This window comes from Salminus brasiliensis, chromosome 20, assembly GCF_030463535.1.
Source record: "Salminus brasiliensis chromosome 20, fSalBra1.hap2, whole genome shotgun sequence".
Taxonomy (NCBI): domain Eukaryota; kingdom Metazoa; phylum Chordata; class Actinopteri; order Characiformes; family Bryconidae; genus Salminus; species Salminus brasiliensis.
In genome coordinates this window covers 1,668,234-1,691,392 of record NC_132897.1, presented here as the reverse complement: position 1 = coordinate 1,691,392, position 23,159 = coordinate 1,668,234, and the positions used below count along the sequence as shown (strand labels likewise).

The window sequence follows — 23,159 nt, the reverse complement described above, 5'->3', positions numbered from 1 at the left end:
AACTACAATTATACTGTAGATATCTGGAATTATCTTTTTTTTTTACCAGTAGAAATTCTTGTAGATACACTAATAGACCTACACACAATATCAAACTGGTGGTTTTAATGTTTTGGCTGTTTGATGTCCATGGTCTGTAGCACTACATATACAATACACATCTAAATATTTATGGACACCCCTTCTAATGAATACATTCAGCTACATTAAGTCGCCACCACTGCTGACACAGATGTGCAAAAGCACACACACAGCTTGTCTAGTCCTTGTAGAGAAGAAGTACTGCCAATAGAATAGGACTCTCTGGAGCAGATCAACATTATGACCCTATTGGCTCCATGCTGCCTAATGCCAGGCGTGGGCTAGAGGGGTATAAAGTCCCCCAGTATTGAGGAGCTGTGGAGCAGTGGAAGAGCTGTGTTCTCTGGAATGATGGTGGTGGAGCTCCATCCAGTACTTTTGAGTGGGATGAGTTGGGGATCATCCCGACAACATCCTGACCTCACTAATGCTCAATCTCTAACCCTGGACAGTAGAGACAGTTCCTCCAACAGAAGCAGGATAAACTCAATAACTCAGCAGGTGTCCCAATACTTTTGTCCTTATATTGTAAAACATGCCAGCATAATATGTTTAACCAATCAGATTGTGTGGTCGGAATGAACTTTGTTGTATAATTTATAATTTATTAAGATGCAGAATAAATGACACTATAGCAGCATGACTCTGGAGCTGGAAGCAGCAGTAAGCACCTGAACCTCCCCCCAGTATACAGTACATACACACAGCCAGTGCATCCAGTCCTCCTTCATTAGTGCTGTAGCCAAACCCCATAACTATAATAAATAACACATTCTTGTTACATTATTTTATTTATACCCTTATAGAGATACCTTAATCTTAGTCTGGTGAGAAACGGTTCAGTGAACACTCTAATGTCTTTACAGTGATGGTGAATGGAAGCAGACATCTGTTGCCATGACTACAACACAGATACAGCCCATAATTTATTTCCTATCCAAACCCACCAGTGAAGCTACAACACGAGTCTTCTGAGTTTTATAAGGAATGATGATGATGATGATGATGATGATGGTAAAATAGTGAATAGAGAATCTCCACTAATGCAGTTCTCTTTAGGGACTACTTTCTGTAGCCGCACTACACCCTGCAGCATGTATCCCTCCACCATTTTAATGATCTGATTCTAAAAGCAGGTTCTAGAGCCGAGCTCTTCTCAGAACTCTGGTAGAACCGTGTCTCAGGCATCAGGCAGCGTCTTCATCACCATTAGGTGAAGAACTTTCTGTGAGGAGCTTTTATTATTAGAGCTTCAGACGTCTGCTTCCCTTCACCTCCACTGTAGAACACTGTGTTCTGACTGGGGGAGGTTATCTAGAACCGAGCGTTTCACACCAAACCCACCGAAACCCCCAAACCCCCTCTCGGAAGGACTGTTTTATTAAGCAGGAATTTTGACAATACAGTAGAATGCCCCTTCAGCTGTCAACAGACTCCCAGGTAATGCCATTTCCCTTTATATTACAGTTCCCTGTAGCAGCAGTCCCTCAGATTAACCTCGGCGCATTCCTGAGTTATGTGGTGGAAGACTTCTTCCCTTTGGAGACCACCACAGCATCCTCCCCTATCTGGTCCTCGATCAGCAGGGAGATGGCCCCATCCAGCTGCCCTGTAGCAGCTAGCGCCACCACTGCTTTCTCAGTCGGGAAGCCCATCTTCTCCAGCTGCTGCAGCCTGGGAACAGAAATGGCACTGATTAGCACTTAGCAACACTCCTAAAAACAAAGCCATCAAACAGAACCAGTGGGTTCTCTGGGTACTAACGATGCCCGATGGTACTAGATGCCCAATTGTTACTATTATTATTATTTAAAAGTTTGTGGACACCCCTTCTAATGAATGCAGCATTCAGCTACTTTAAGTGTCACCCATTGCTGATACAGATGTGCAAATGCACACACATACAGCTTGTCTAGTCCCCGTAGAGAAGAAGTGCTGCCAATAGAATAGGACTCTCTGAAGCAGATAAACCAACTAATAGCACCATGCAGCCTAATAATGTCAGGAGTGGGCTAGAGGGGGTATAAAGCCCCCCAGCATTGAGCTGTGGAGCAGTGGAAGAACTGTGTTCTCTGGAATGATGATGGTGGAGCTCCATCCAGTACTTTTGGGATGAGGTAGTTGGGGATGATGAGGTTATTACCCAACATCCTGACCTCACTAAGGCTCTTGTCATTGAATACAATCAAATCCTCACAGCAATGCTCCTCCAAAATCTAGTAGAAAGTCTTCTACCCTGGACAGTAAAGGCAGTTACTCCAACAAAAGCAAGATCAACTCCTTTTAATACCCTTGATTTCAGAAGAAACAAGGAATGAGCAGGTGTCCCAATACTTCTGTCCAAATATTCTGTTACCAAATTATTCACAACGGTTTCTGCATTAGAATTAAATACTGAATAACAAGGCTAGGATGTAAGGGGTTAAGCCTAAAAGGTTCTTCACACAATCATCTCTTTTAGAAATGCTTCTTTACGGAACCAGTAATGGTTCTCCTATGGCATCGCTCACAGAACCATCTGTAGCACCTTATTATCATTAAGACCAATTAACCAGACTTGCCCAGGTGATTTCATGCCTCACACACCTTAGTGAAGAAACCGAGGACTTGGGCACCTCCACTTTGTCTGCCGTGCCCTCAGGTGCATCCTGTAGTGATGCCAGAATCCCCGCCCTTAGCAACTGCTCCTCCAATAGCTGCGCGTCTGTTGCTATGGCAGGCTGAGAGGGCCACTCCGGAACACTGGAGTGTTTCCAAGGCTGCAGGAGGGAGTGATCTTCCAGCTGGGACCTGCTGGTGGAGGCCACTGGTCCCATATGAGACGGCTCAACATACAGATCAGGTCTGGAACGGGAAACATCATCATTTCATGCAGTCATGTGAAAAAATTAGGACACCCCATGAGAACCTCAATGAGTGTTTTTGATCATGTTTAAACATCTGGAGGTCTGATCTTCATGCGATCAGCACTGAGAGACGGAGGTAATCTAACTAAGCTCACACACCTGAGGAAACGTCTTTAATCATCATGAATACAATAGAATTAATACGTTTATAAAAGTTCACCCCCTTCCCTCACATTTATCACTCCTTCAAATGTGTATCAGACTCAGGAGCAGAAGATCAGCTGCAGATGATCAGATCATGGTAGGAGAGGATTATTCTGGAAGAGTCTGGAGTCTGATTTAAACCTCAGAGGTTTAGTCTGGTCTGATCTTGATTGATGGTTTAACTGAGAGGTGAAGATCAGATCACCATGGTCAGATCCAGAGAGCTCTCTGAGGCCTTCAGAAAGAAGGGTGGAGATGTTGTAGAGGAGTCTGTAGATGGAAGGGGTTTAAACAGATCTCAGAACAGTTAGAGATCAGCTGCTGTTCCACCGTCCACTAAATCATCTACAAGAGGAACAGCTGACCAACATGGACAGGTCAGGACGTCCCAGCAAGTCCTAGAACCACAAGACGAGTAAAGAAGCCTCCAACAGTCCTAAAATCTCATCATGGTAGCAGCTGATGTCAAAGGCCTCCTTGCACACCTCGAACTTGTGATACTGCACTAGATGCGAGCTAGGAGCTAGGAGACAGGTCTACCTCTGTGCAGGGCTGATGAAGGTCGGCAGCTGGTAGGTGTTATGCGTGTGGGGGGCAACAGAAACGTAGGCCCAGGCTGGCAGGCAAGAACACACACCAAGGCCTTCTATCCTCTGCAGTATTTCAATGAACTCCAAGCTGTCTGTGAAACATGTTAAGGATACGATACATACACTAAATGGACAAAAGTATTGGGACACCTGCTCATTCATTGTTTCTTCTGAAATCAAGGGTATTAAAAAGAGCTGATCCTGCTTTTGCTGGAGTAACTGTTTCTACTGTCCAGAGAAGAAGACTTTCTACTAGATTTTGGAGTGAGGATTGCTGTGAGGATTTGATTGCATTCAGCAACAAGAGCGTTAGTGAGGTCAGGATGTTGAATAGATGATCACCACCCAACCACATCATCCCCAACTCAACCCAAAAGTACTGCATGGAGCTCCACCTCCATCATTTCAGAGAACACAGCTCTACCACTGCTCCACAGCTCCTCAATGCTGGGGGGCTTTATACCCCTCTACTAGCCCACGTCTGGCATTATTAGGCAGCATGAGAGTCCTATTCTATTGGCAGTACTTCTCTTAAGGGACTACACCTTGGGCGTCCATGACCCCATGTCACATGTTCACTTTTGGTAGGTACTGACCACTCCATAAGACCTGCCTGATGTTTTGGAGATGTTCCACTGAACCCACTGGAACCTGGTTTAGTGGTTTTAATGTTATGGCTATTAATACATTTGAAATGGGTCATAAAATGCTGTGGGTTATGGTGTGTATTGATGCCATTGAAGAAGGTAAAGGATACAGTTGAGGCCCAGACAAATGGCGTAGAAGTGCAGCAGGCCCGGAGCGCTGGGCAGCAGGAACAGGTCGAGCAGTAGGAAGAGCCAAGGCAGGGACCAGAGCGGCAGACAGCGGAGGACCCGTCTCTGCCTGCCCTGCCGACAATGAGCGGTGAACAGGGCGAGCTGCGTGGCCGAATAGCCGCAAACTCGACTGGCTTCGTCACCCGTCACGAAGAGGAAGAGGGCATAAATGGGAGGGAGGAGCACTGTTGAGAGCAGGGAGAGGCTGAGGAACGCCACGGTGCCCCATCTTCTCTCCTGGGATGGTCCAAGACACAGCAAGAGGGTGAGATTGTAGAGAAGAGACGTTATCTCCTCATGACTGAAGGCGTAGAAGATGAAGTCTGTGGGCGTAGATGAGAAAAGTGGTGCATTAACTGCGGTAGTTTTGGGAGGAAAGGATTGCTCATAAGAATTTCTAGACACTTTATCTAGTTTTTAAATAACATGATTTGCCAAAAAATTAGATAACTTTACTTGACAAAATGACTTAAAACAAGTAGAAATATCCATAAATATGCTATACAAATGAGTGAGTGAGAAATATTACATATATTGACTACATCTAAGACAATTTTACCTGTTAATTACAGGTAGACACTCTCACTGACCACTGACTTTATGTTTATTTGGGTTTATTCTAATGTTATATAGAGTTAATTACAGGTAGACACTCTCACTGAACACTGACTATGTTTATTTGGGTTTATACTAATGTTATATAGAGTTAATTACAGGTAGACACTCTCACTGAACACTGACTTTATGTTTATTAGGGTTTATTCTAATGTCATATAGAGTTAATTACAGGTAGACACTCTCACTGACCACTGACTTTATGTTTATTTGGGTTTATTCTAATGTTATATAGAGTTAATTACAGGTAGATACTCTCACTGACCACTGACTATGTTTATTAGGGTTTATACTAATGTTATATAGAGTTAATTACAGGTAGACACTCTCACTGACCACTGCCTTTATGTTTATTTGGGTTTATTCTAATGTTATATAGAGTTAATTACAGGTAGACACTCTCACTGAACACTGACTTTATGTTTATTTGGGTTTATTCTAATGTTATATAGAGTTAATTACAGGTAGACGCTCTCACTGACCACTGACTTTACGATTATTTGGGTTTATTCTAATGTTATATAGAGTTAATTACAGGTAGACACTCTCACTGACTATGTTTATTTGGGTTTATTCTAATGTTATATAGAGTTAATTACAGGTAGACGCTCTCACTGACCACTGACTTTACGATTATTTGGGTTTATTCTAATGATATATAGAGTTAATTACAGGTAGATACTCTCACTGACCACTGACTTTATGTTTATTTGGGTTTATTCTAATGTTATATAGAGTTAATTACAGGTAGATACTCTCACTGACCACTGACTATGTTTATTAGGGTTTATACTAATGTTATATAGAGTTAATTACAGGTAGACACTCTCACTGACCACTGACTTTATGTTTATTTGGGTTTATTCTAATGTTATATAGAGTTAATTACAGGTAGACACTCTCACTGACCACTGACTTTATGTTTATTTGGGTTTATTCTAATGTTATATAGAGTTAATTACAGGTAGACACTCTCACTGACCACTGACTTTATGTTTATTTGGGTTTATTCTAATGTTATATAGAGTTAATTACAGGTAGACACTCTCACTGACCACTGACTTTATGTTTATTTGGGTTTATTCTAATGTTATATAGAGTTAATTACAGGTAGACACTCTCACTGAACACTGACTTTATGTTTATTTGGGTTTATTCTAATGTTATATAGAGTTAATTACAGGTAGACACTCTCACTGACTATGTTTATTTGGGTTTATACTAATGTTATATAGAGTTAATTACAGGTAGACACTCTCACTGACTATGTTTATTTGGGTTTATACTAATGTTATATACACAGTGCAGTGTTAGCCTGGAAGGGCCACAAAAGCTAGAGTGACCCAGGGGTCATCCTGGGGTGAGGTGAGCTCTGGGGTAAGGAGGCTATCGTCTATAATAGTGGGGTTAAGATCCATGAACAGCTTACCAGCAAATCCAGGGAATTCCCCTCCTGGTCCTAAACTGAGGCTTGTCTGAATCCCACATAGCCAAACCAGGAGAACCAGCAGCAGGGTCAGGGCAGAGCCACTACACAAACCTGGACGAGTGGGTCCAGACCAAAACCATGACGAGAAAAGATGCTCCAGCATTGCAAACCAGCAGCCTGATCATCTGACTCACTGCTCGCAACCCCGGGCTGCGTGTTGGCTCATCTCCAGTCCCTGACTGATCTAAAACTGGAGGCAGAAGATCTGAGTCTGCAGACTGGAGGAGTCCCTGCCTCTCCGTTTACCTGCAGCCCCGCGCGCGCGTAGACGCTCAGAGCCGCACACGCGATGAATGAGCGCTAAAAACGTAAAGAAAAATAAACCTAAAACATTACAAAACACATCTTTTCCCTTTTCAACAAAATCTACGTTGTTTTTATTTTTAATTTTAAATGACATCCACAGACCGGAAACGTTTCCCGAAGCAGCATTTAACCCTCACTACATTTTGACACGACCGGTTTCCGGTTGGACGAGACCATTCTCGATCACAATAAAAATCCACATTTCTGTGAGGAAAAATAAACAGATTCAACTCATTCAGTAAAATAACAATATAAAAACACTGTAAATTATACCAACGTGTTGAAAAAATATATACACACCCCTATTTTAGCTGTGTTTTTCTTGCCCCCCCCCCCTCCTCTCTTCTTCTGTTAACGCGCCCGTGTTGGTACGCCGGTATATCTTAAGCGGCAGCGAAGGGCGCATGCGCAGGTTGACCAAGCCGCAGAACGAGGGAGCGATGGCGTCGGCTACAAGTGAGTAGAGTCGGAATACAGACGTTTACACGATGTTTTCTCCTTTTAAAGATACGCCCGAGTCTGGAATGCGATTTAAAAAAATAGATGAGTGTCTCTCGATGTAAAATAGGCAGGTTTGGAGAAGTTTTGGTTGGGGTAATTAGCTGAAATCCCGCCGTTTGTGCCGGCCGACCCGGAGGTTGGCGGTTTGCTGAGGTTGCTAGCTAACGCTAGCCGGCTAACGTGCCGATTGTGCATACGGTGGTGGCTAAAAATACAGAAATACGTGTTTTTGGGATTGTTTTGTGGCTTAATACAAGTGTGAATATAGTTACAGGGCTGTTACAAGCCGTTTAGGCTTTGTTTGTGCTGAATATTGGGTTAAAAGTCGTATGTAGGTTAACGATAACACGTTGCACGCTGTTAGGGAGACTGAAATTGGGGGCTCCTTTGTGTGGATTTAGATAATTTAGCTAGAAACCTCCAGCCTAATCCACTTAAACATCACATTACCTCTCACAACATTTAGTTAAAGTTTAAAAAATATATAATAAATACCAAAAACTAACTAATCTTAATGCAAACGTCTTTAAACTTAACTTTAAAGCTGGTAAAAGTAAGCTAAGAAGTCATATTTTAATATTTTATTAATTTGAGTACTTATAGATACTATTTAAGGGGCTATTAAATAAATAAGGTCAGATGTGAGGTGTTAAGGTAGTTGGTGGCTGGCTGGTGGAGCTGCTGTAGAGAAGGCCTGAAGCAGGCTGTGTATTTCCCCCAGATAAAGAGGGGAAAGTGCCCTCTTCTCTTTCTGAGTCTGAAGATATTTAGGGGAGGGATAATAATCGATACCTCTTTAGTATCGCCATACTTTGGGTGTTAAAAAAAAATGGTGTCACAGTTTATAGTAAGTGGGAGTTGCAGTTCCGCCAGTCAGACGCTAGAGGGCGTTTCTGCAAGAGTCCAAAACCAATGGGGTTCTAAGGAGCCTGTGAAGTATAATATATTTAATAAATATATTTTTAATAAGCTGATCTTCCTCCCCAGGCTAACTAAAGTGTCTAAATGAAGGGGTTAATTATTTAGATTATTAGAGGTGTAGAGCTTGTTATATTGGAGTGTAGCTTATCCCAGTATTTTTCTATCCTTGGTATTTCAGGAGCTCTGTAAGGATCATTGAGTGTCTTTCTCACTCCAGTTGGACTTAGAAAGGTTTTCTCAGCCCAAACCATTAATATTTCACCCCTGTGGGTGTATTTGAGAGGTTTCCAGGTAGACTTCTAATGTATTTATAATCTCAGTAGTACTCGTACCAGCAGCCTGCCACCCGAAATCCAAGATGTTGTAATGCTTTATAAAATGTAAAGGTAATTCCTGCCTGGAAAAGGGTGGTATTTTGTGCCGTTTGGCTGCTTGTTCATTCAGGACATGGGCTTGAGTTGTAGTCAGGCCTGGTGCATGTTTTTGGGGTAATTGGATGCTCCTGTTTAGCCGGTGTACCCCAACAAACACACTACTTGCAAGCAGTTCTACTCTTTATGTATTTATTTATTAGTAAAATTCAATCAGAAGTCAATAGGCTTTAAGTTTCAGCCATACAAAAGTATAGTGTTAAAAAATGACATTATGATGTGCCTACCATTATCAAATCACCAATACAGTAAATACAAAAGACACTGCAGCACTGACCCTACTTGGTACTGAATATCAGTAGTGAGGACGGGTCTTTCCCTAGGAGGATTGCGTCCCATATAAAAAGCATGTCTTGCTGCGACACCCCTTATAACCTCATTGTGAATGGGGTGGTGGTAAACTGCTCCAGGCTCAGTAGGTGGCTGTAGGCTCTACTGGGAGCTTGCACCTTTTAGGTCTGAAGCTGGAGGGCGGCGACCACTCCTTCAAACCTAGCCATGTTTAACGCCAGGGTCATGATGTTGGCTACAACCGTCGCTGCAACCTCCGCCTCCCTGCTGCCAGTGTTGAACTGCCGGCCCCATTTATGTTGATGTAAGCTGTGCTTTTACAAACGAGCGTGAAAAGCTGGAATGCAGATGTTGGTGTAAGTCCCATTGTGCCTATTCAGACCTCTATGTACCGATGCGCCTCTGCATGTGGGGTCATGGTGTAGCAGGGCAGTGTAATTATCATTATTTTAACACCCTGTGTTTCCTAGCTTGGTGTGTGATGTAAATTGGGCAATGTAGAAGTCTGAATTCCTCTCCAGTTAATTAACACCTGCCTTAACTCCTTTGTTTTTGCAGATTACAGTGGCTACAATCAGGCCAGTGCCCAGCAAGCGTAAGTCCGTTTTTCACCTAATTGCCCCATATCAAGCCTAAATATCACTGTTCTCATCACTGCTATGCTAAATCTTACAAACCTGATGGAGCTTGCAGCTCAGGGCTTCTTCTACATGAAGTAATTGACGAGACTAACCAGACAGATGGCATCTTTGTAGCAAAGCTCAGTATATTGGACTTGCAGCTGGGCAATATGAGGATATTTTCTTATCGTGATCAGTTATCAGTTTTATCATGAAGTGCTAAGCTCTTTCTAAGCATATTGAGGATATTGGTGCCTTAATGACCTGGATCAGCTGCATGTTTCATTACAAATAGTTAGAGCTCGGCAATATGACGATATTTTATCATATCGTGATGCACAGTTTATTTATTTATTTATTCATTACAAGCAATATGCAAAATGTAATTAGACTGGTTTAATTAAATGAATTCAGAATAACTGTACTCTCTGGGAGGGTGTCTGAATAGTAGTGTTTAAGAATGCTGTATGATGTATTTGGTCCGTAATTACATGTGTCGTGATGAATATCGTGACGTAGCATTTTTACTCTTACCCAGCCGTAATTAACCTGTTGCAAATTTTCACTGCTAATTAAATAGTGTTGCCCACGACAGAACACCCCCATCAGCACCGTAACTCTGACAGCTTTAAGCTTTAAGCAAATTCAGTGAGTGGATGCTGTGTTTGTTACAGGTATGGCTCATATGCTGCAGCTCAGCCTGCTCAGGGATACGGGCAAACTGCACAGGTATGATTTAAAACACTGCAGATTTTCACTGCATCTTTTGTCTGATGTATATGTAGTCATATACTGTTCCTGTTGAAGTAAAATGTGATCTCAGGGAGGGTCTCTGGGCTGGCTGAACACTTTCCATGACTACTAGGAGTGATGAGAGGGTGGGAATGAGACCTGGGGGTCACATGAGTTGCTTATTAATTTGAGTTGTATTTTAGGGTCGTTCTGTGGGTGTGAACCAGACCTGAAAGTGGGGTGGGAGGTCCGTTTGTACAAGGTGTACATGTACCTGTGTTTGTTTACAGCAGGGATACACTCAGCCAGACTACAGCTCATACAGCCAGCCGGCTGCTACGGAGTCTGCTTATGGCCAAACTGCACCCCCTGCTGGTGGCTATGCACAGCAGCAGTATGGCGCCTCTTATGGACAATCAGCTACTCCAGGTTTGTTTGGCATTTGTGATTTAAGACATTTATTTTAGCATCAGTTTCTAAAATCAGACATTCTGGCCTATTTACTGTGAAATTCCAGTTTTATAGCATTTAATATTTTAATCTCTTGCCTCCCTGACCACTGAGCAGTAATGTCAGTTAATGGTGCCTTGAGGTGGTGCCTCTGAACAGCATTGTTAAATCGAAGACTGTGTACTGCATTAGGCTTAAAATAGCTGATACCTGAACCATTTAAAATATTGGGCCTTGGGTCAGATCATTTTTATTATTATTTTTAAGCTTGATCAAACTTTACAGTTTAAATGTTTATCTGAAAGAAGTGTAACTAGGTTTGTCTCTTACAGCTGCATATGGTGCTGCCCAGTCTGGAAGTCAAGGCTACACCCAGCCTGCTCAGGGCTACGGGGCTAGCGGCTATGCCAACTCTACTGCGACCCCTGCTGCGCAGGCCTCCTATAGCACCCAGCCCGGATACAGCGCTCAGCCTGCCTATTCCGGTTACAGCCAGCAGCCTGCTGCCTCTGCTGCGCAGAGGTACCCAAATCTGTATATCTGCAGGATGGTCCCACAGAGCCTCCTGTTGTTGAATGCCTAGGGTTGAATACCGGTGTAATCTAAGCTTAAATAACGTACCTAAGCACGCTTTGTACTCTGGCACGTTGGTCCAATTCACCAGTTCATTACTGGGTTTAGAAAGGGTGTAATTAAGCAGGGTAATTCTGGTGCTATGAGTTCTCCTTATTTTCCTTTCTGCTAATTTGGTCCTCCTTTCTCTTTTGTAGTTACACTGCTACCACCCAGCCCTCCTACTCCCAGGCTGGCTATTCACAGGCACAAGCGGCTTACCAGGGTCAGCAGGCTGGCTATGGAGGCCAGCAGCAAGCCGGATATGGAGCACCCCAGCAGGCTGCATCTGCAGCCTACCCTCCACAGGCCAATGGCTCCTACGGTCAGCCTCAGCCTGGCCAGTACAACCAGCATGGCACCCCTCAGAGCTATGATCAGTATAGTAAGTCTGTGTTAAGCTATTGGAAATGGCTGTAGTGTTAATTAGAATTGGATTGAGTGATTGATTGATTGGCAGCTTAATGTTTTTGGAGCCCTAACTGTAGCTGGTTTCTCCTCTGCAGGTGGGTATAGTCAGGGTGGCGTGAGTGGGGGATACCCTGGCTCTCAGCAGCCACGTGGGGGCTACGGAGGAGCAGGGGACTCTGCCGGCCCAGGCCGGGACTCCTTTGACAGGGGAGGCATGCGTGGAGGGCCACGGGGCCGTGGGCCAATGGGCCGTGGAGGAATGGGGTAAGTTATTACCTTTTTGTTTTTTCCTTATTGAATAACCGCTTCCGCTTCCTCCGACAGGTCAACGGGAGATGGTTTGCTCATCAGCTTCAGTTCTGTTCCTGTCACTGAGCCATTCTGCTTAGAAAAATTTGAGGCAGAGTGACGTTTAAATTAGATAAAATTGAAGAACTACTCCAGTCATTAGACAGTCTGCTAAAGTGGATGATCGTTTTTTTTCCCCCAATTGCGTATCTCAGATTCTCAAATCCGCTCAACTAGTAGTACATGTGATGGGAGGCGATACATGGACCCTCCAGGGCAGGGGTGGGCAACAGGGGCCAGAGTCCAGCACAGTTTGCTGATTTTCCTGCAAATAGATCTATTTAACCTGGCAATTAACAGGTGAGTTGAATCAGGTGTGTTTGAGCAGGAAAAGCATAACTGGAGTAATCCGACCATCCAGGACTGGAGTTGTCCGCGCCTGCTCCAGGGAGTTGCATGTAGAATAAAAAAAAATTAAAATTCTATATTAGTCTTTGGTAAAATCATGGGTTAGTTGACTATTTTGATCCTTAAAGTGAACATTAACATTTTTCCTTTAACTCTGGTATGTCCCTGGGTTCTTTCTGAGCCACAGCTCTGGAGATTTTACCTGGTGTTTTACCCCATTTTAAAAAAATGCTGTTTGCGATGTCCTCTGTAACTGAGTTGAGTCAGGTGTGTTAAATAAGGCGGAAGACTGACCTTGTATGTCTGGAGTCATATGCACGCTATAAGGCTGTTAATTCACATAATTCACTTTTTAAAATGTAAATCCAAGGCTGTTCACACCTTCTTAATTGGAATTGGTCAATCCATCAATATGTGAGTCAACCGTGACGGCTGGCTGCCAATTTTAAGCTTTTAATAATGGGTCACTGTGGCATCATTGCGGCTACTTCACTGGATTGGAAGATCTGGATGCACATCTTCCCTTCTTGGCACACATTTACAATGATTATCTAGTTGTATTGATTGGGGGGTCAATGGTCAGTTGGTCAATTCCGATCTAGCTGTTCAGGCCTACTGTGAATTGTGCGGGTTTCAGTAAGTGCCCCGGACTAAAAATGTCATTCAGTGTGTCACAGTTTTGCGCCACTTTTACCTGCTGTATGAATGTAGCTTAAATTGGTCGTCAGGCCTGCTCCTGGATCTCCCACCCCACCCCTCCACCCCTTCCTGTACACTCTTATGCTCCAACCACACAATCAACCCCACCTGATGCTTCTAGCTATTCCCCTCAGAAGTCTCTGTTTGCTAGATAGAATAATAGGTTATTAGAGGTGAAATTCACTAGAAATATGAGCTTGGTTAAGTCCTAGTGCTGTTGTGGGCCGGTAAACCTAGTTGGCTACATCAGCCAGGAGTCCTCCACCTTTTCAAGCTTGAAAGGTTTTCATAACTGATGGGTTTGATATTAAAATTGTGAATTAATTTAATGTCCTTTGATTCACAGTCCATTCATCACATGATTATTCTCCAAAGTTATGGGTATTTATAGAAGCCTTTCATTATTGCTGTGGCTCTGAACGTCATTGCAGGGTCCTTTGTGTTTAAAAGACCTAACAAACCTGGCGATGGATGAATGGTGGGTTTTAACAGTGTTCTGTTACACCCGTTGGGTCTTATGCAATAGTGAGCTCCATATAGGCTACTTGTGTGGCTTTTGTAAGCGATTGCTGCACCAGTAGCCTAACAATCACAGTGTGATCTTGGTCATTTGACTACCACCTGCTCTCCCCCTGGACTGTAAGGTAATGCTGTTGAAACCTGAGGTGTTATTGAGGAAAGTTCAGTACGTGGTCACATGATGTGCACTAGTGTGGGAATTTGTGGGATACGCCCTCTCCAGGTTTCGTTCAGGTGCGACTTTATAAGGTTGGAGCTCGGCCTTTTCGGTGTTGAACGATCCACCATGCGTTCTCCGGGCGTAGTAGTGTTCGGCTTGGTCTTGACCCCTTGCGGTTGGCTCCTGGACCTGACCAGCATGGTAGCCCCACACTGGCGCACTGTCCACAATATCACAGGAGAAGATCCCAATCTAATCTTGTGCCAGGGAATATGGCACACTTGCAGCTACTACGGATCGCTGTCTGGTGTCGTTTGTGACGGCGAGGACGAAGAGTACTTCGACCACCGAGTCATAGAGACTGCGCAGAGGATGATGGTCGCTTCCCTGGTTATGGCCGTGGTCGGGCTGGCCGTGGCGACCTTGGGAGTCCGCTGCTGGACTGTTAGGCCGAGGTGGACGAGTGTTTGTCTCGGAGGGTTTGTTATTGTCTGTTCGGGGCTTCTCGCCATCGTGCCCGTGGCGTGGTACGCTCACCTTCTGACCGACATCACTTCCCCCTCTTCGGAAATTCGCCTGGGCATTTGCATTTTTCTGGGTTACCTGGGGGGCATTATGGAAGTTCTTGGAGGGTTCCTCCTGTTTGTCGCAACGTGGCTGTACGGCCACAAAGGTCTTGAAACTGGACCTTCTCCACAAGGGGAAATGCCATGGCACCTTTGGCGGATCACGCTCTCCGGTGTAAGTGGAGGAATCGGCAATGGTCCAAATTTCAGAGATTCGCAAGAGGACAAAATGTAGCCGAAAGGGGAGTCGTGAAGCTCCTGAATGATTGACTGACTTGATTTGGAATATTTGGAGAGTTGGAGACTAGGTTAAATTAAGTGGGTTTTGGGGAATTTGTTTATATATGGATATTAAAATTTCAGTCATCAATTTAAGGTCTCTACCCTTGGGCTAATTGTAAAGGTGTAGTTGGGCATCTCCCTCTTTCAAGCGTGTCTCATTTACGTATGTTTTTATGGGTTGATGAATATGGAAATAATGTGGACCAGTTCGTTTTTCAAATATCAGTATGCTGTGGACACCTGTACTAAAATCCCTAATGCTGATGGTTAATCTTAGGGGTGGGGGTTTTTACTATTTGGGGCTGTTTGTTGCAGTGCTGGTATGGCAGGCTTTTTATATATATATATATATATATATATATATATATATATATATATATATATATATATATATATATATATATATATATATATATATATATAAAAAATTTGTGTGTGTGTATGAGAGACCTAAAAACCATTGACGCACAAAATTTTAAGAAGGTAATTTTCTCAGAGTAACTTTTATTATACCCCAAGTTGGTGTTAAGCCAAGTTGAATGGTGTGGATTTGGGGGTTTCCTATGAAGGCTTTCGAGTTTAATCATCAGGGTCGGATTTCAAGATTATATTCAACTTTTGTTTTGTTTTTGTTTGTTTTTTTTTATTCTGAATTTTGGTTTGCGTTTTTTGGGTCTTTCGGCACAAAACAAGTGATTCATTTTAATTATTTTGAGCTGCTGTTTCAAGATCAACCTTCCCATGGCTGGGTTTTTTTTGGTCACTGGAGATTTTCTCAAAGTAATCAGGGTTTGTGCTCAAACTAATTTAGCAATTTTATTTTTTTAATTTTAATCTTATTGTGATGCATCAAAATTCATTTCAATAAGTATCTTATGCTACAAATTTGCTGGAATTATACTAGAATCAAATTGTCTTTATTGACTCATTAAAGAAATGACTGACTGGTTTCAGTTTATGAATTTAAGGCCACTTATTTTCACACCTTTATTTTAAATGGTGGACGAAAATATCAAGCTTTGGTATGTTTGTAAGGGTTTTGGCACATTGACGCAAAGTTTAATTTAATTGTAATTTGGTGCAGATTTAAGCCGAGGGAATGCAGGACAATTTGAACATTTTGGTTGTACAAATTACATGAAAATGGACTTGTTAGTGTTGTGTGGGGTTTTAATTTTTTTACATTTATTTTTTAATGAACTATTATGAAATCTTCACATTTTTTGGATTATTATTAAAACCAAACTAGCACTTTTTTTTTTTTTTTTTTTTGAGCTGGAAAACAGGGAATTGGGGAAAATCTGTAACTTGGGGTTCTGTCCGTATATGTAGAACAGTAGAAACTGATTTATTCATTGATTTGGTTAATTTTGTTTTTGTGTGGTTTAACACTAAGACTTAATATAGAAATAAGTCTAGGATTAAGCTGAGAGATTTGTTCAGGGGGGGGGGCAGTTAATTGCTGGGAGACAATTAAGGTTCCCAGTGATGCTGTGATCAGAACTATCCACTTATCTTACTGCATTATTATGGATAAACCCAGGAGTTATTGGTCAGATGGTAGCCTTGTTTTTCGGGTGGGGAGGGGGGCTGGTATAAATCCAGTTTTTACTTTTAAGTGATCAAGAAGAGGAGCCAATCCAAAGGTCCGGTACATGTTAACACTCATTTCTAATGCCATTGTGTTATGTGGAGACGGTAAGCACATAAACTTGCACAATTGAAGTTTTCACACATTAACCTTTCCATTGCTAAAATTCCAGCTTTCCCCATTTTATTATTGGCAAAACTTTAAGATGCTGTGGGGTTTTTTTAAGACCCTCATTGATTGTCTTTTGTTTACTGTTTAAAATATGCTTTAAAATGAAACCTTTTGGAATTACATTTTACAGTCTTGCCAAATCTACTGTCATTCACTTTGTTCTTCTCCAAGGTGTTATTTTAACAATGTCGTATTTGTATGCTACAGGTTACAGAGATCCATGTAAGAACATCAGTACTTAAGTACTTTCCATTTCAAAGCCGTCAGCGAAGGGGAACAGCGTTTTATTACAACTTTTTAATTTGTTTATTTATTTTCTTTTGTAATGTGACTTGTGTACATTTTCAATACTAGTTATTTTTCCAAACTTGTTTGTATTTTATATTGATGTGTTTGCTTTTTTTATTTGTAATTACGAGGGGTTTTGTGTATAAATATAAGGGGTTAATGGTGCGGTTTCTTAAACACTTCTAAGCAAATTTTGTTTTGTGAAACCAGGGCTTAATTTTAATTTATTTGGGATTTCTTGTGTGTGTATTTTAAGGTTTATCCTGTGGAAATTTGGTGTAAAACAGATTTTTTTTAAAAAACATTCTTAATGGTGTTATTTATAAGGCTTTTCTGCAATGAGGTGTTTTTGGGGATTTTTTTTAATGACAAACAAAAATGAGGGAGAAAATTGTGTCCATGCACTGTTCAAGTTACCTTGGTTCAAGACTAAATGGAATTTCGCCTTCATATCTTCATTCGTAGCATGGCTGGAGACAGAGGTGGCTTCAGTAAGCCTGGTGGTAAGTTCCTAAAGAGTATTACACTGGCTAGTCCACTTCTGAGTTTATTATTGAGTCCATTTATGCCTGTAAGCCCATAAAAGATCTTCTATTGGTGTTCCACCTTTTACTTTCCTCCCAAACTTTACACACAAAATGTAACTTTTTGGATGGTTGGGTGTCTGAATTTTAAAATGGGGTTCCTTCAAAGAGGTTTTGAACCAGTGTCCCTTCCCTGAAGGATGGTTTCTTTTTGTTCCCCCATTCTTTAAAACGGTGACAACCCAGGGAAACCCTGAAAACAGACCTGTATCTTCTCATGGGCAATTAAATTTACCAAATACTGATGCCTGAAATCCAAGCTGCACCTCCAGCTGTACTTAACGGTGGTCTTTTTCTTTTCTCTATCTCTTTCAATCCTGCCGATATCAGGACCCCGGGATGGAATGGATCATGAAACGGGTGAGCACTATATTATATGCTTGGCTTGTCTTATTTTGGGTTGGTTTGCATGTATTACTTGAAGTATGAATCGAGATATTAATATAGTAATTAAATTACTCCAAGATAACTCTTAATACCTGGTAAATGTCATTTTCTCATTTTTATCTAATGAAGTTGCCTACAGTCTGTGTAGCTCTTAAATAAAAATAACCTTATCCATCCATCTGCCCCATTTCCTCAGGACACCAAGAGCAGGATGACTCTGAGAACAGCACCATCTACATTACCGGACTTACTGAGAACGCAACACTGCCCGAAATGGCTGATTTCTTCAAACACTGCGGACCCATCCGGGTGAGTGCCCATTTCCTCAGTCAGTGTCGTTTGGAAGTACGACAGCAGGTCAATGGCCCATAAGAAAATGACCTCTGTAGAGTAAGAGGGACAGTGATGACTTGTAAGTCAGCGTTTGTGGTGCACACCGGCTAATCCTGGCATAATTATGACAGTCATAAATGTCCATCTTTATCCTTTAGTTTACTGCACTTTGTACTTCTATTGTCTCGAACCTCGTATCTCAAACTTCACAAGAGAAGGAACAAACTGTCAGTAGATGGCAGTGTTTTTATTAAAGGTACAGGTGCACATATCTCACTGTACAGCGAACTGTCTACCACATTTGACCCATCTGTGGTAGTGAGCAAATACACACTAGTGAACTAGGGGCAGGGATCGTCGATGTAGATAGATGATGATGATATTATTATTATTATTGTTAATAAACATTAAGGTTTCGTCTTGGTGCTTTACTGTGCAGTTAAACTAAAGGAAACTAAAGAGTAAAACAGAACTTGGTGCAATTTCCCATTTTAAAATTGGAGGGCTAAAATCCAAACGATAGACAAGATGGACCACTCAAGAATAAGAACAGGGAAAGATATAAATAATGGACCTTTTATATAATATAATGGGTCAAATAAAGTTTAGATTGTTTACTCTTGTATTTTTCTGGTTGTCCGTCACAGATAAACCGTCGCTTGGGCCAACCAGCCATCAACATTTACACAGACCGAGAAACGGGCAAGCCGAAGGGAGACGCCACTCTGTCCTATGAGGAGCCTCAATGCGCCAGAGCTGCTGTGGAGCACTTTGATGGTTGGATTTATTTATTTATTTTAATTGTATAGTCCCTCCTCCAGCATTTTAAGGGTTAAAATATACATTGTTTTTGGGGCAGGGTTTAGCATGGACCTGTTGTCTATTTCAATTAATTAATTCGGTTTCTTTCCTATTTGTCTTTTCCAGGTAAGGAGTTTCAGGGCCGGAGGCTGAAGGTGTCGATGGCTCGCAGGAAGCTCATGCCAGGAGGGATGCGGGGAGGCATGCCCATGAGAGGAGGCCCTGATCGTGGCGGTAAAGTTCCTTTCAGTAACACAGATCATTAAGATTCTGAATCTGAGGTTGTATATGACATATAAGGGGAGGAATTCACAGTATTGATCACCTGTTTGCTGAATTTAATGAGGATTTATTATTCACAGGCATGATGGGCAGAGGGGGTGAAAGAGGAGGCTTTCCTCCCCGTGGCGGTCCCAGAGGCGGCATGGGCTGGGGTGGACCACCAGGGGCCAACAATGTGCAGAAAAGAGCAGGAGACTGGGAGTGCCCAAACCCGTGAGTTTGTTTCTGATGACCTTGCACGTTCAGTGAACTGACGGCTGTGGCACATTGATGTTGAAGATGGCTGCGTATGTGATGACCTATTGCTCTCCCCTGTTGTGCAGTGGCTGCGGAAACCAGAATTTCTCCTGGAGGACGGAGTGTAACCAGTGCAAAGCTCCCAAACCAGAGGGCATGGGACCCCCTGAAGGTACATTTCTCACATGATGCCTTAATAGCCTTGATTTTAGAAGAAATAATGAATGAGCAAGTCTTGCGGTAGTTTTGTCTCGCAAAAGTGTAAAGAAAATTTAGCGAAGCCACAGTGAGGACAGACTTTTCTGCTCTTAAAGCAGCAGCATTTTACTACTTTTATTTAACAGGTGATTTAAAAAAAAATCCCCATCAAATGATTCTACTAAATGTAATATTTATTATTCTAAACTAGTGCTGTAACCTTGTTAATGCTAATAATCGTCTCCCCAAGTTTGGCCCTGACTTCCTCCATGGATCTCTTTTTAGAGTCTATAGTGCTTTTATTTAGTGATGTAAGCCCGGTCTCTGCTGTTGAGCTCTGAGTGTAGATTACACTTTATTTATGCTGAAATGTCTTAAATCTAAACTCATTTCCTTACACACAGCTGCTCCTCTTGTCTTAATCCAGCCCAATGACGGATCATCCATTTATCTTAGTTGTTTTTTTTCCTCTCTATTGAGGCTAAAGTTCTCTAAACTTCTCTGATTATATGAAGAATAAATGTTCCTCTAGACAGTTTGACACCCTGCACATTTACCTGTTCTCCAAGGACGTGCTAGCTGGCAGTTTGACTGTTTGACTTGTTAGTCATCAGAATTAACACAGAATGCTGTGATTAACGCCGCTAAACATATTAATCGATTGATCCCACTGTTTTAAACCTGATGAGTGTGCCCCTAGTGGTTAAATTCTCTTCTGCTGCATCTGTAACTGCCTTGTTTGGAATAACCTAATTCTTTATTTCCCTTAAATGATCATAATTTAAAATATACTTAATATATGAAATTATATTACATATAAAAAATTGGGAGTGCAAAAACTCAATGTTATCTTGGATATTAAATTAATTAATTAATAATAATGGTGGCGGTATCTTTTTAATCTCATTTTAGAAGGGTAGAGTTCCACCAGTTCTTCATTGTCTGCGTGGTCCAGTCATTCAGAATGGGTTGGCCGTGTATCAACGTGTGTATCTTCATGTCTTTCAGGTGGCGACCGTGGCCGTGGTGGTATGGGCCGTGGTGGCCGCGGGATGGACCGTGGACCCCCTGGCATGGGCCCCGGAGGCATGCGAGGAGGCTGGGGTGGAGATGGAGGCTTCAGAGGGAGAGGAGGAATGGACAGAGGTGGATTTAGAGGAGGCCGAGGAGGACCCCCTATGGACCGCGGAGGCAGACGGGGAATGGGCCCCCCAGGAAAGATGGATGGGAGGTATGGTCGCCCTTATGATCTACCTCATCCTACAGAGTTGAGCTCTACCTGCTTGAAAGTCCCAGGTGTTCAGTGATGTCCTATTGAGGTGAACGTCCAGGCTCAGCTTTTTTTTTTTATAAATAACTGCAGACACATCCCTTCTAGATGAAAATGCTTTACTTTAGGTGTTGTAACATTTGCTGTGAGGGTTTGATTGCATTAGAAGACTCAAGGTCAGGTGCTCATTTTGGATGATCGGTTCCTCTGAAATGAAGGGAGTGAATAGGGTCTCTTGTAGAAAGACGTTAACTAATGAAACTAGCATTACTGATTTGCTTGCATTCAGGCTTATTAGAGTGTTGGTAAGATCGATGGCCCGTCACCTTCCATCCACAGGACACGCTCCCACTACTCCAAAGATGACTGCTGGGGGCTTTATAGCCCTCCAGACTAAGCTAGTCTTTGGAGTATCTGCTCCAGATGACTTGTAGAAGTAGTAATTTGCTCTTATTGATCACTTTGGGTCAGTATTTTTTACCCCAGCTTGTTTTTGTTTTGTCTTTGCAGGGATCACCGTCAGGAGCGCAGGGACAGGCCTTACTAAAGCACCACAGATGTGAGGAGTGAGCAGCCTGTGTAAAGGGGTGTACTTTTAAAATGGTCTTTTTAATTTACACGTCCATATTTATATGGTTATCAAATCTTTGACACCTTTTCCTTTTTTTTTTTTCTTTTTTTTTTTTACTCTTGAAGAGTTTACTTTTATTGTTGCTTTTAGTTAAGCCTAGTTCTGTTGCCTTTTCTGCTTTGTTTCTTTGCTTTTTCACAGTGTACAATTCCCCATATTGTCCGTTTTTCCATTTTGTACTGGACGTTTTACTCCTTTTCCTCACCGTATAACAGTCTACTACACAAACAATCTTTTTGAGAATAAATTTTTCAGATGGATTCCCTGTTCCGATCTTGTTTATTGATCATTTGAGGTGTTTAATTGGCTGACTTTAAACCTCATTCTGTGTCACTTTGAGAATCATGCTGGTGTTGGTGGTGGAGCTGCAGGAGGAGACCCTCTCTCCAGAACTGCTGTGTAACGCTGCCTAACCCATAGTCATATTGGTGTGAAATTCTGTAGTATTACTCTACCACCTCTACAGCCTTGTCCAGAAATGCACATTTAAAGCTGTCCAAAGTGTGACTTGTCTTTGCAGCAGCACTTTGCAGCTTTAGGGGGCGCTCAAGAGCAAAAAATACCCATTCTAATAACACTGCTTTAAGACAGTTTTCCTAAAAATACCGGTTAGATCTTTGAATAAAATGTGGTCGTCTGGGTTTACATGATGTAGAAATGTTCTAATTATAGTGGAATAACAATTGTCTAGCACTTAAAGTTAACGGTCCTCACTGTCGATTCTCCTTATAATGAAGGGTGTATACACTGTAAAACGTGCTGTACATCTCAGTGGGTCTTGGAGAGAGAGCAGGGAGGCTGGCACTGCAAGGACATGGTGTGGATGTTCTTTTAAAGGTTCTTCACACACCATCTCCTATGCAGACATGATTCATACAGGTCCTGGGAAGTGATGAGAAATGAACCTGCTAAAGTCCAGGACTGAATAATCCTTGGAAAATAACAAAATTGAAAAGTACAAGTCATGGAAAATATTGTAATGAGCTCCTGTCGTCATTTTATATTATAATGTGGAACAGAACTTTACTGTAGCGTCATTTCTCACATGACCAATCGCTGCCTGTATTTCATATGACTGCACAGTTTGGGCTGTGGGGTCATGACCACGCATTGTGGTGTTAACTAAGTAGCCTGGACTATCTCCCAGCTATTAGCGTGGACCAAACATCAATTTTTATTTGTTAGTTATTTATTTTTTTGTTGTGGAATTTAATTTTTTGGCACTTTAAAGTCCTGGAAAGTCCTTGAATTGGAGGTTGGTTGGTGTATGAACCCTGTTAAGTGTGTGGAGGATCTTAACACTCCATAATACAAACCTGGTTTTTAAACATGGAAGCGTTCTTCATACACCATATACATTTACAGTAGGACGATTTTTCATGCTTACACTCCTAAAACAAACGGGGTTCTCTAATCTTTCTGGTGTGGAGGTGGTTCTTCACTCACCTCACACAAAAACACCGCTCCTTCAGCTACCACCAACTGTTCTTTAGGGCAGTGGTTCTCAAATCTGTCTGTTTTTAGCTTCCAGTGTTGCAGTTTGGAG

At 42.1% G+C, this 23,159-nt stretch overlaps 3 protein-coding genes across 4 annotated transcripts; 2 read left to right on the top strand and 1 right to left on the bottom strand.

The window, feature by feature from the left end:
• Positions 1–662: 662 nt before the first annotated feature.
• Positions 663–7,075, bottom strand: rhbdd3 (rhomboid domain containing 3). Its single transcript, XM_072664699.1, has 5 exons — positions 6,584–7,075; positions 4,479–4,862; positions 3,672–3,813; positions 2,668–2,925; positions 663–1,755 (listed from the first exon to the last, which is right to left on the bottom strand). Exons 1-5 carry the CDS (start codon positions 6,744–6,746, stop codon positions 1,596–1,598), a joined length of 1,107 nt encoding a protein of 368 aa, XP_072520800.1. The 5' UTR covers positions 6,747–7,075; the 3' UTR covers positions 663–1,595.
• Positions 7,076–7,369: 294 nt separating this feature from the next.
• ewsr1b (EWS RNA-binding protein 1b) lies at positions 7,370–21,873 on the top strand. Of its 2 annotated transcripts, none has more exons than XM_072664623.1 (16): positions 7,370–7,405; positions 9,652–9,688; positions 10,388–10,442; positions 10,739–10,874; positions 11,228–11,417; positions 11,666–11,892; positions 12,014–12,182; positions 17,356–17,393; positions 17,805–17,834; positions 18,058–18,170; positions 18,842–18,971; positions 19,122–19,229; positions 19,358–19,490; positions 19,601–19,686; positions 20,721–20,943; positions 21,493–21,873. In XM_072664623.1, exons 1-16 carry the CDS (start codon positions 7,390–7,392, stop codon positions 21,527–21,529), a joined length of 1,728 nt encoding a protein of 575 aa, XP_072520724.1. In that variant the 5' UTR covers positions 7,370–7,389; the 3' UTR covers positions 21,530–21,873. The 2 variants fall into 2 exon arrangements, with proteins under 2 accessions (XP_072520724.1, XP_072520723.1); XM_072664622.1 differs by having other exon boundaries at positions 10,736–10,874.
• LOC140541831 (claudin-23-like) lies at positions 12,189–15,173 on the top strand. The gene has a single exon (XM_072664624.1). It carries the CDS (start codon positions 14,011–14,013, stop codon positions 14,791–14,793), a length of 783 nt encoding a protein of 260 aa, XP_072520725.1. The 5' UTR covers positions 12,189–14,010; the 3' UTR covers positions 14,794–15,173.
• Positions 21,874–23,159: the final 1,286 nt, after the last annotated feature.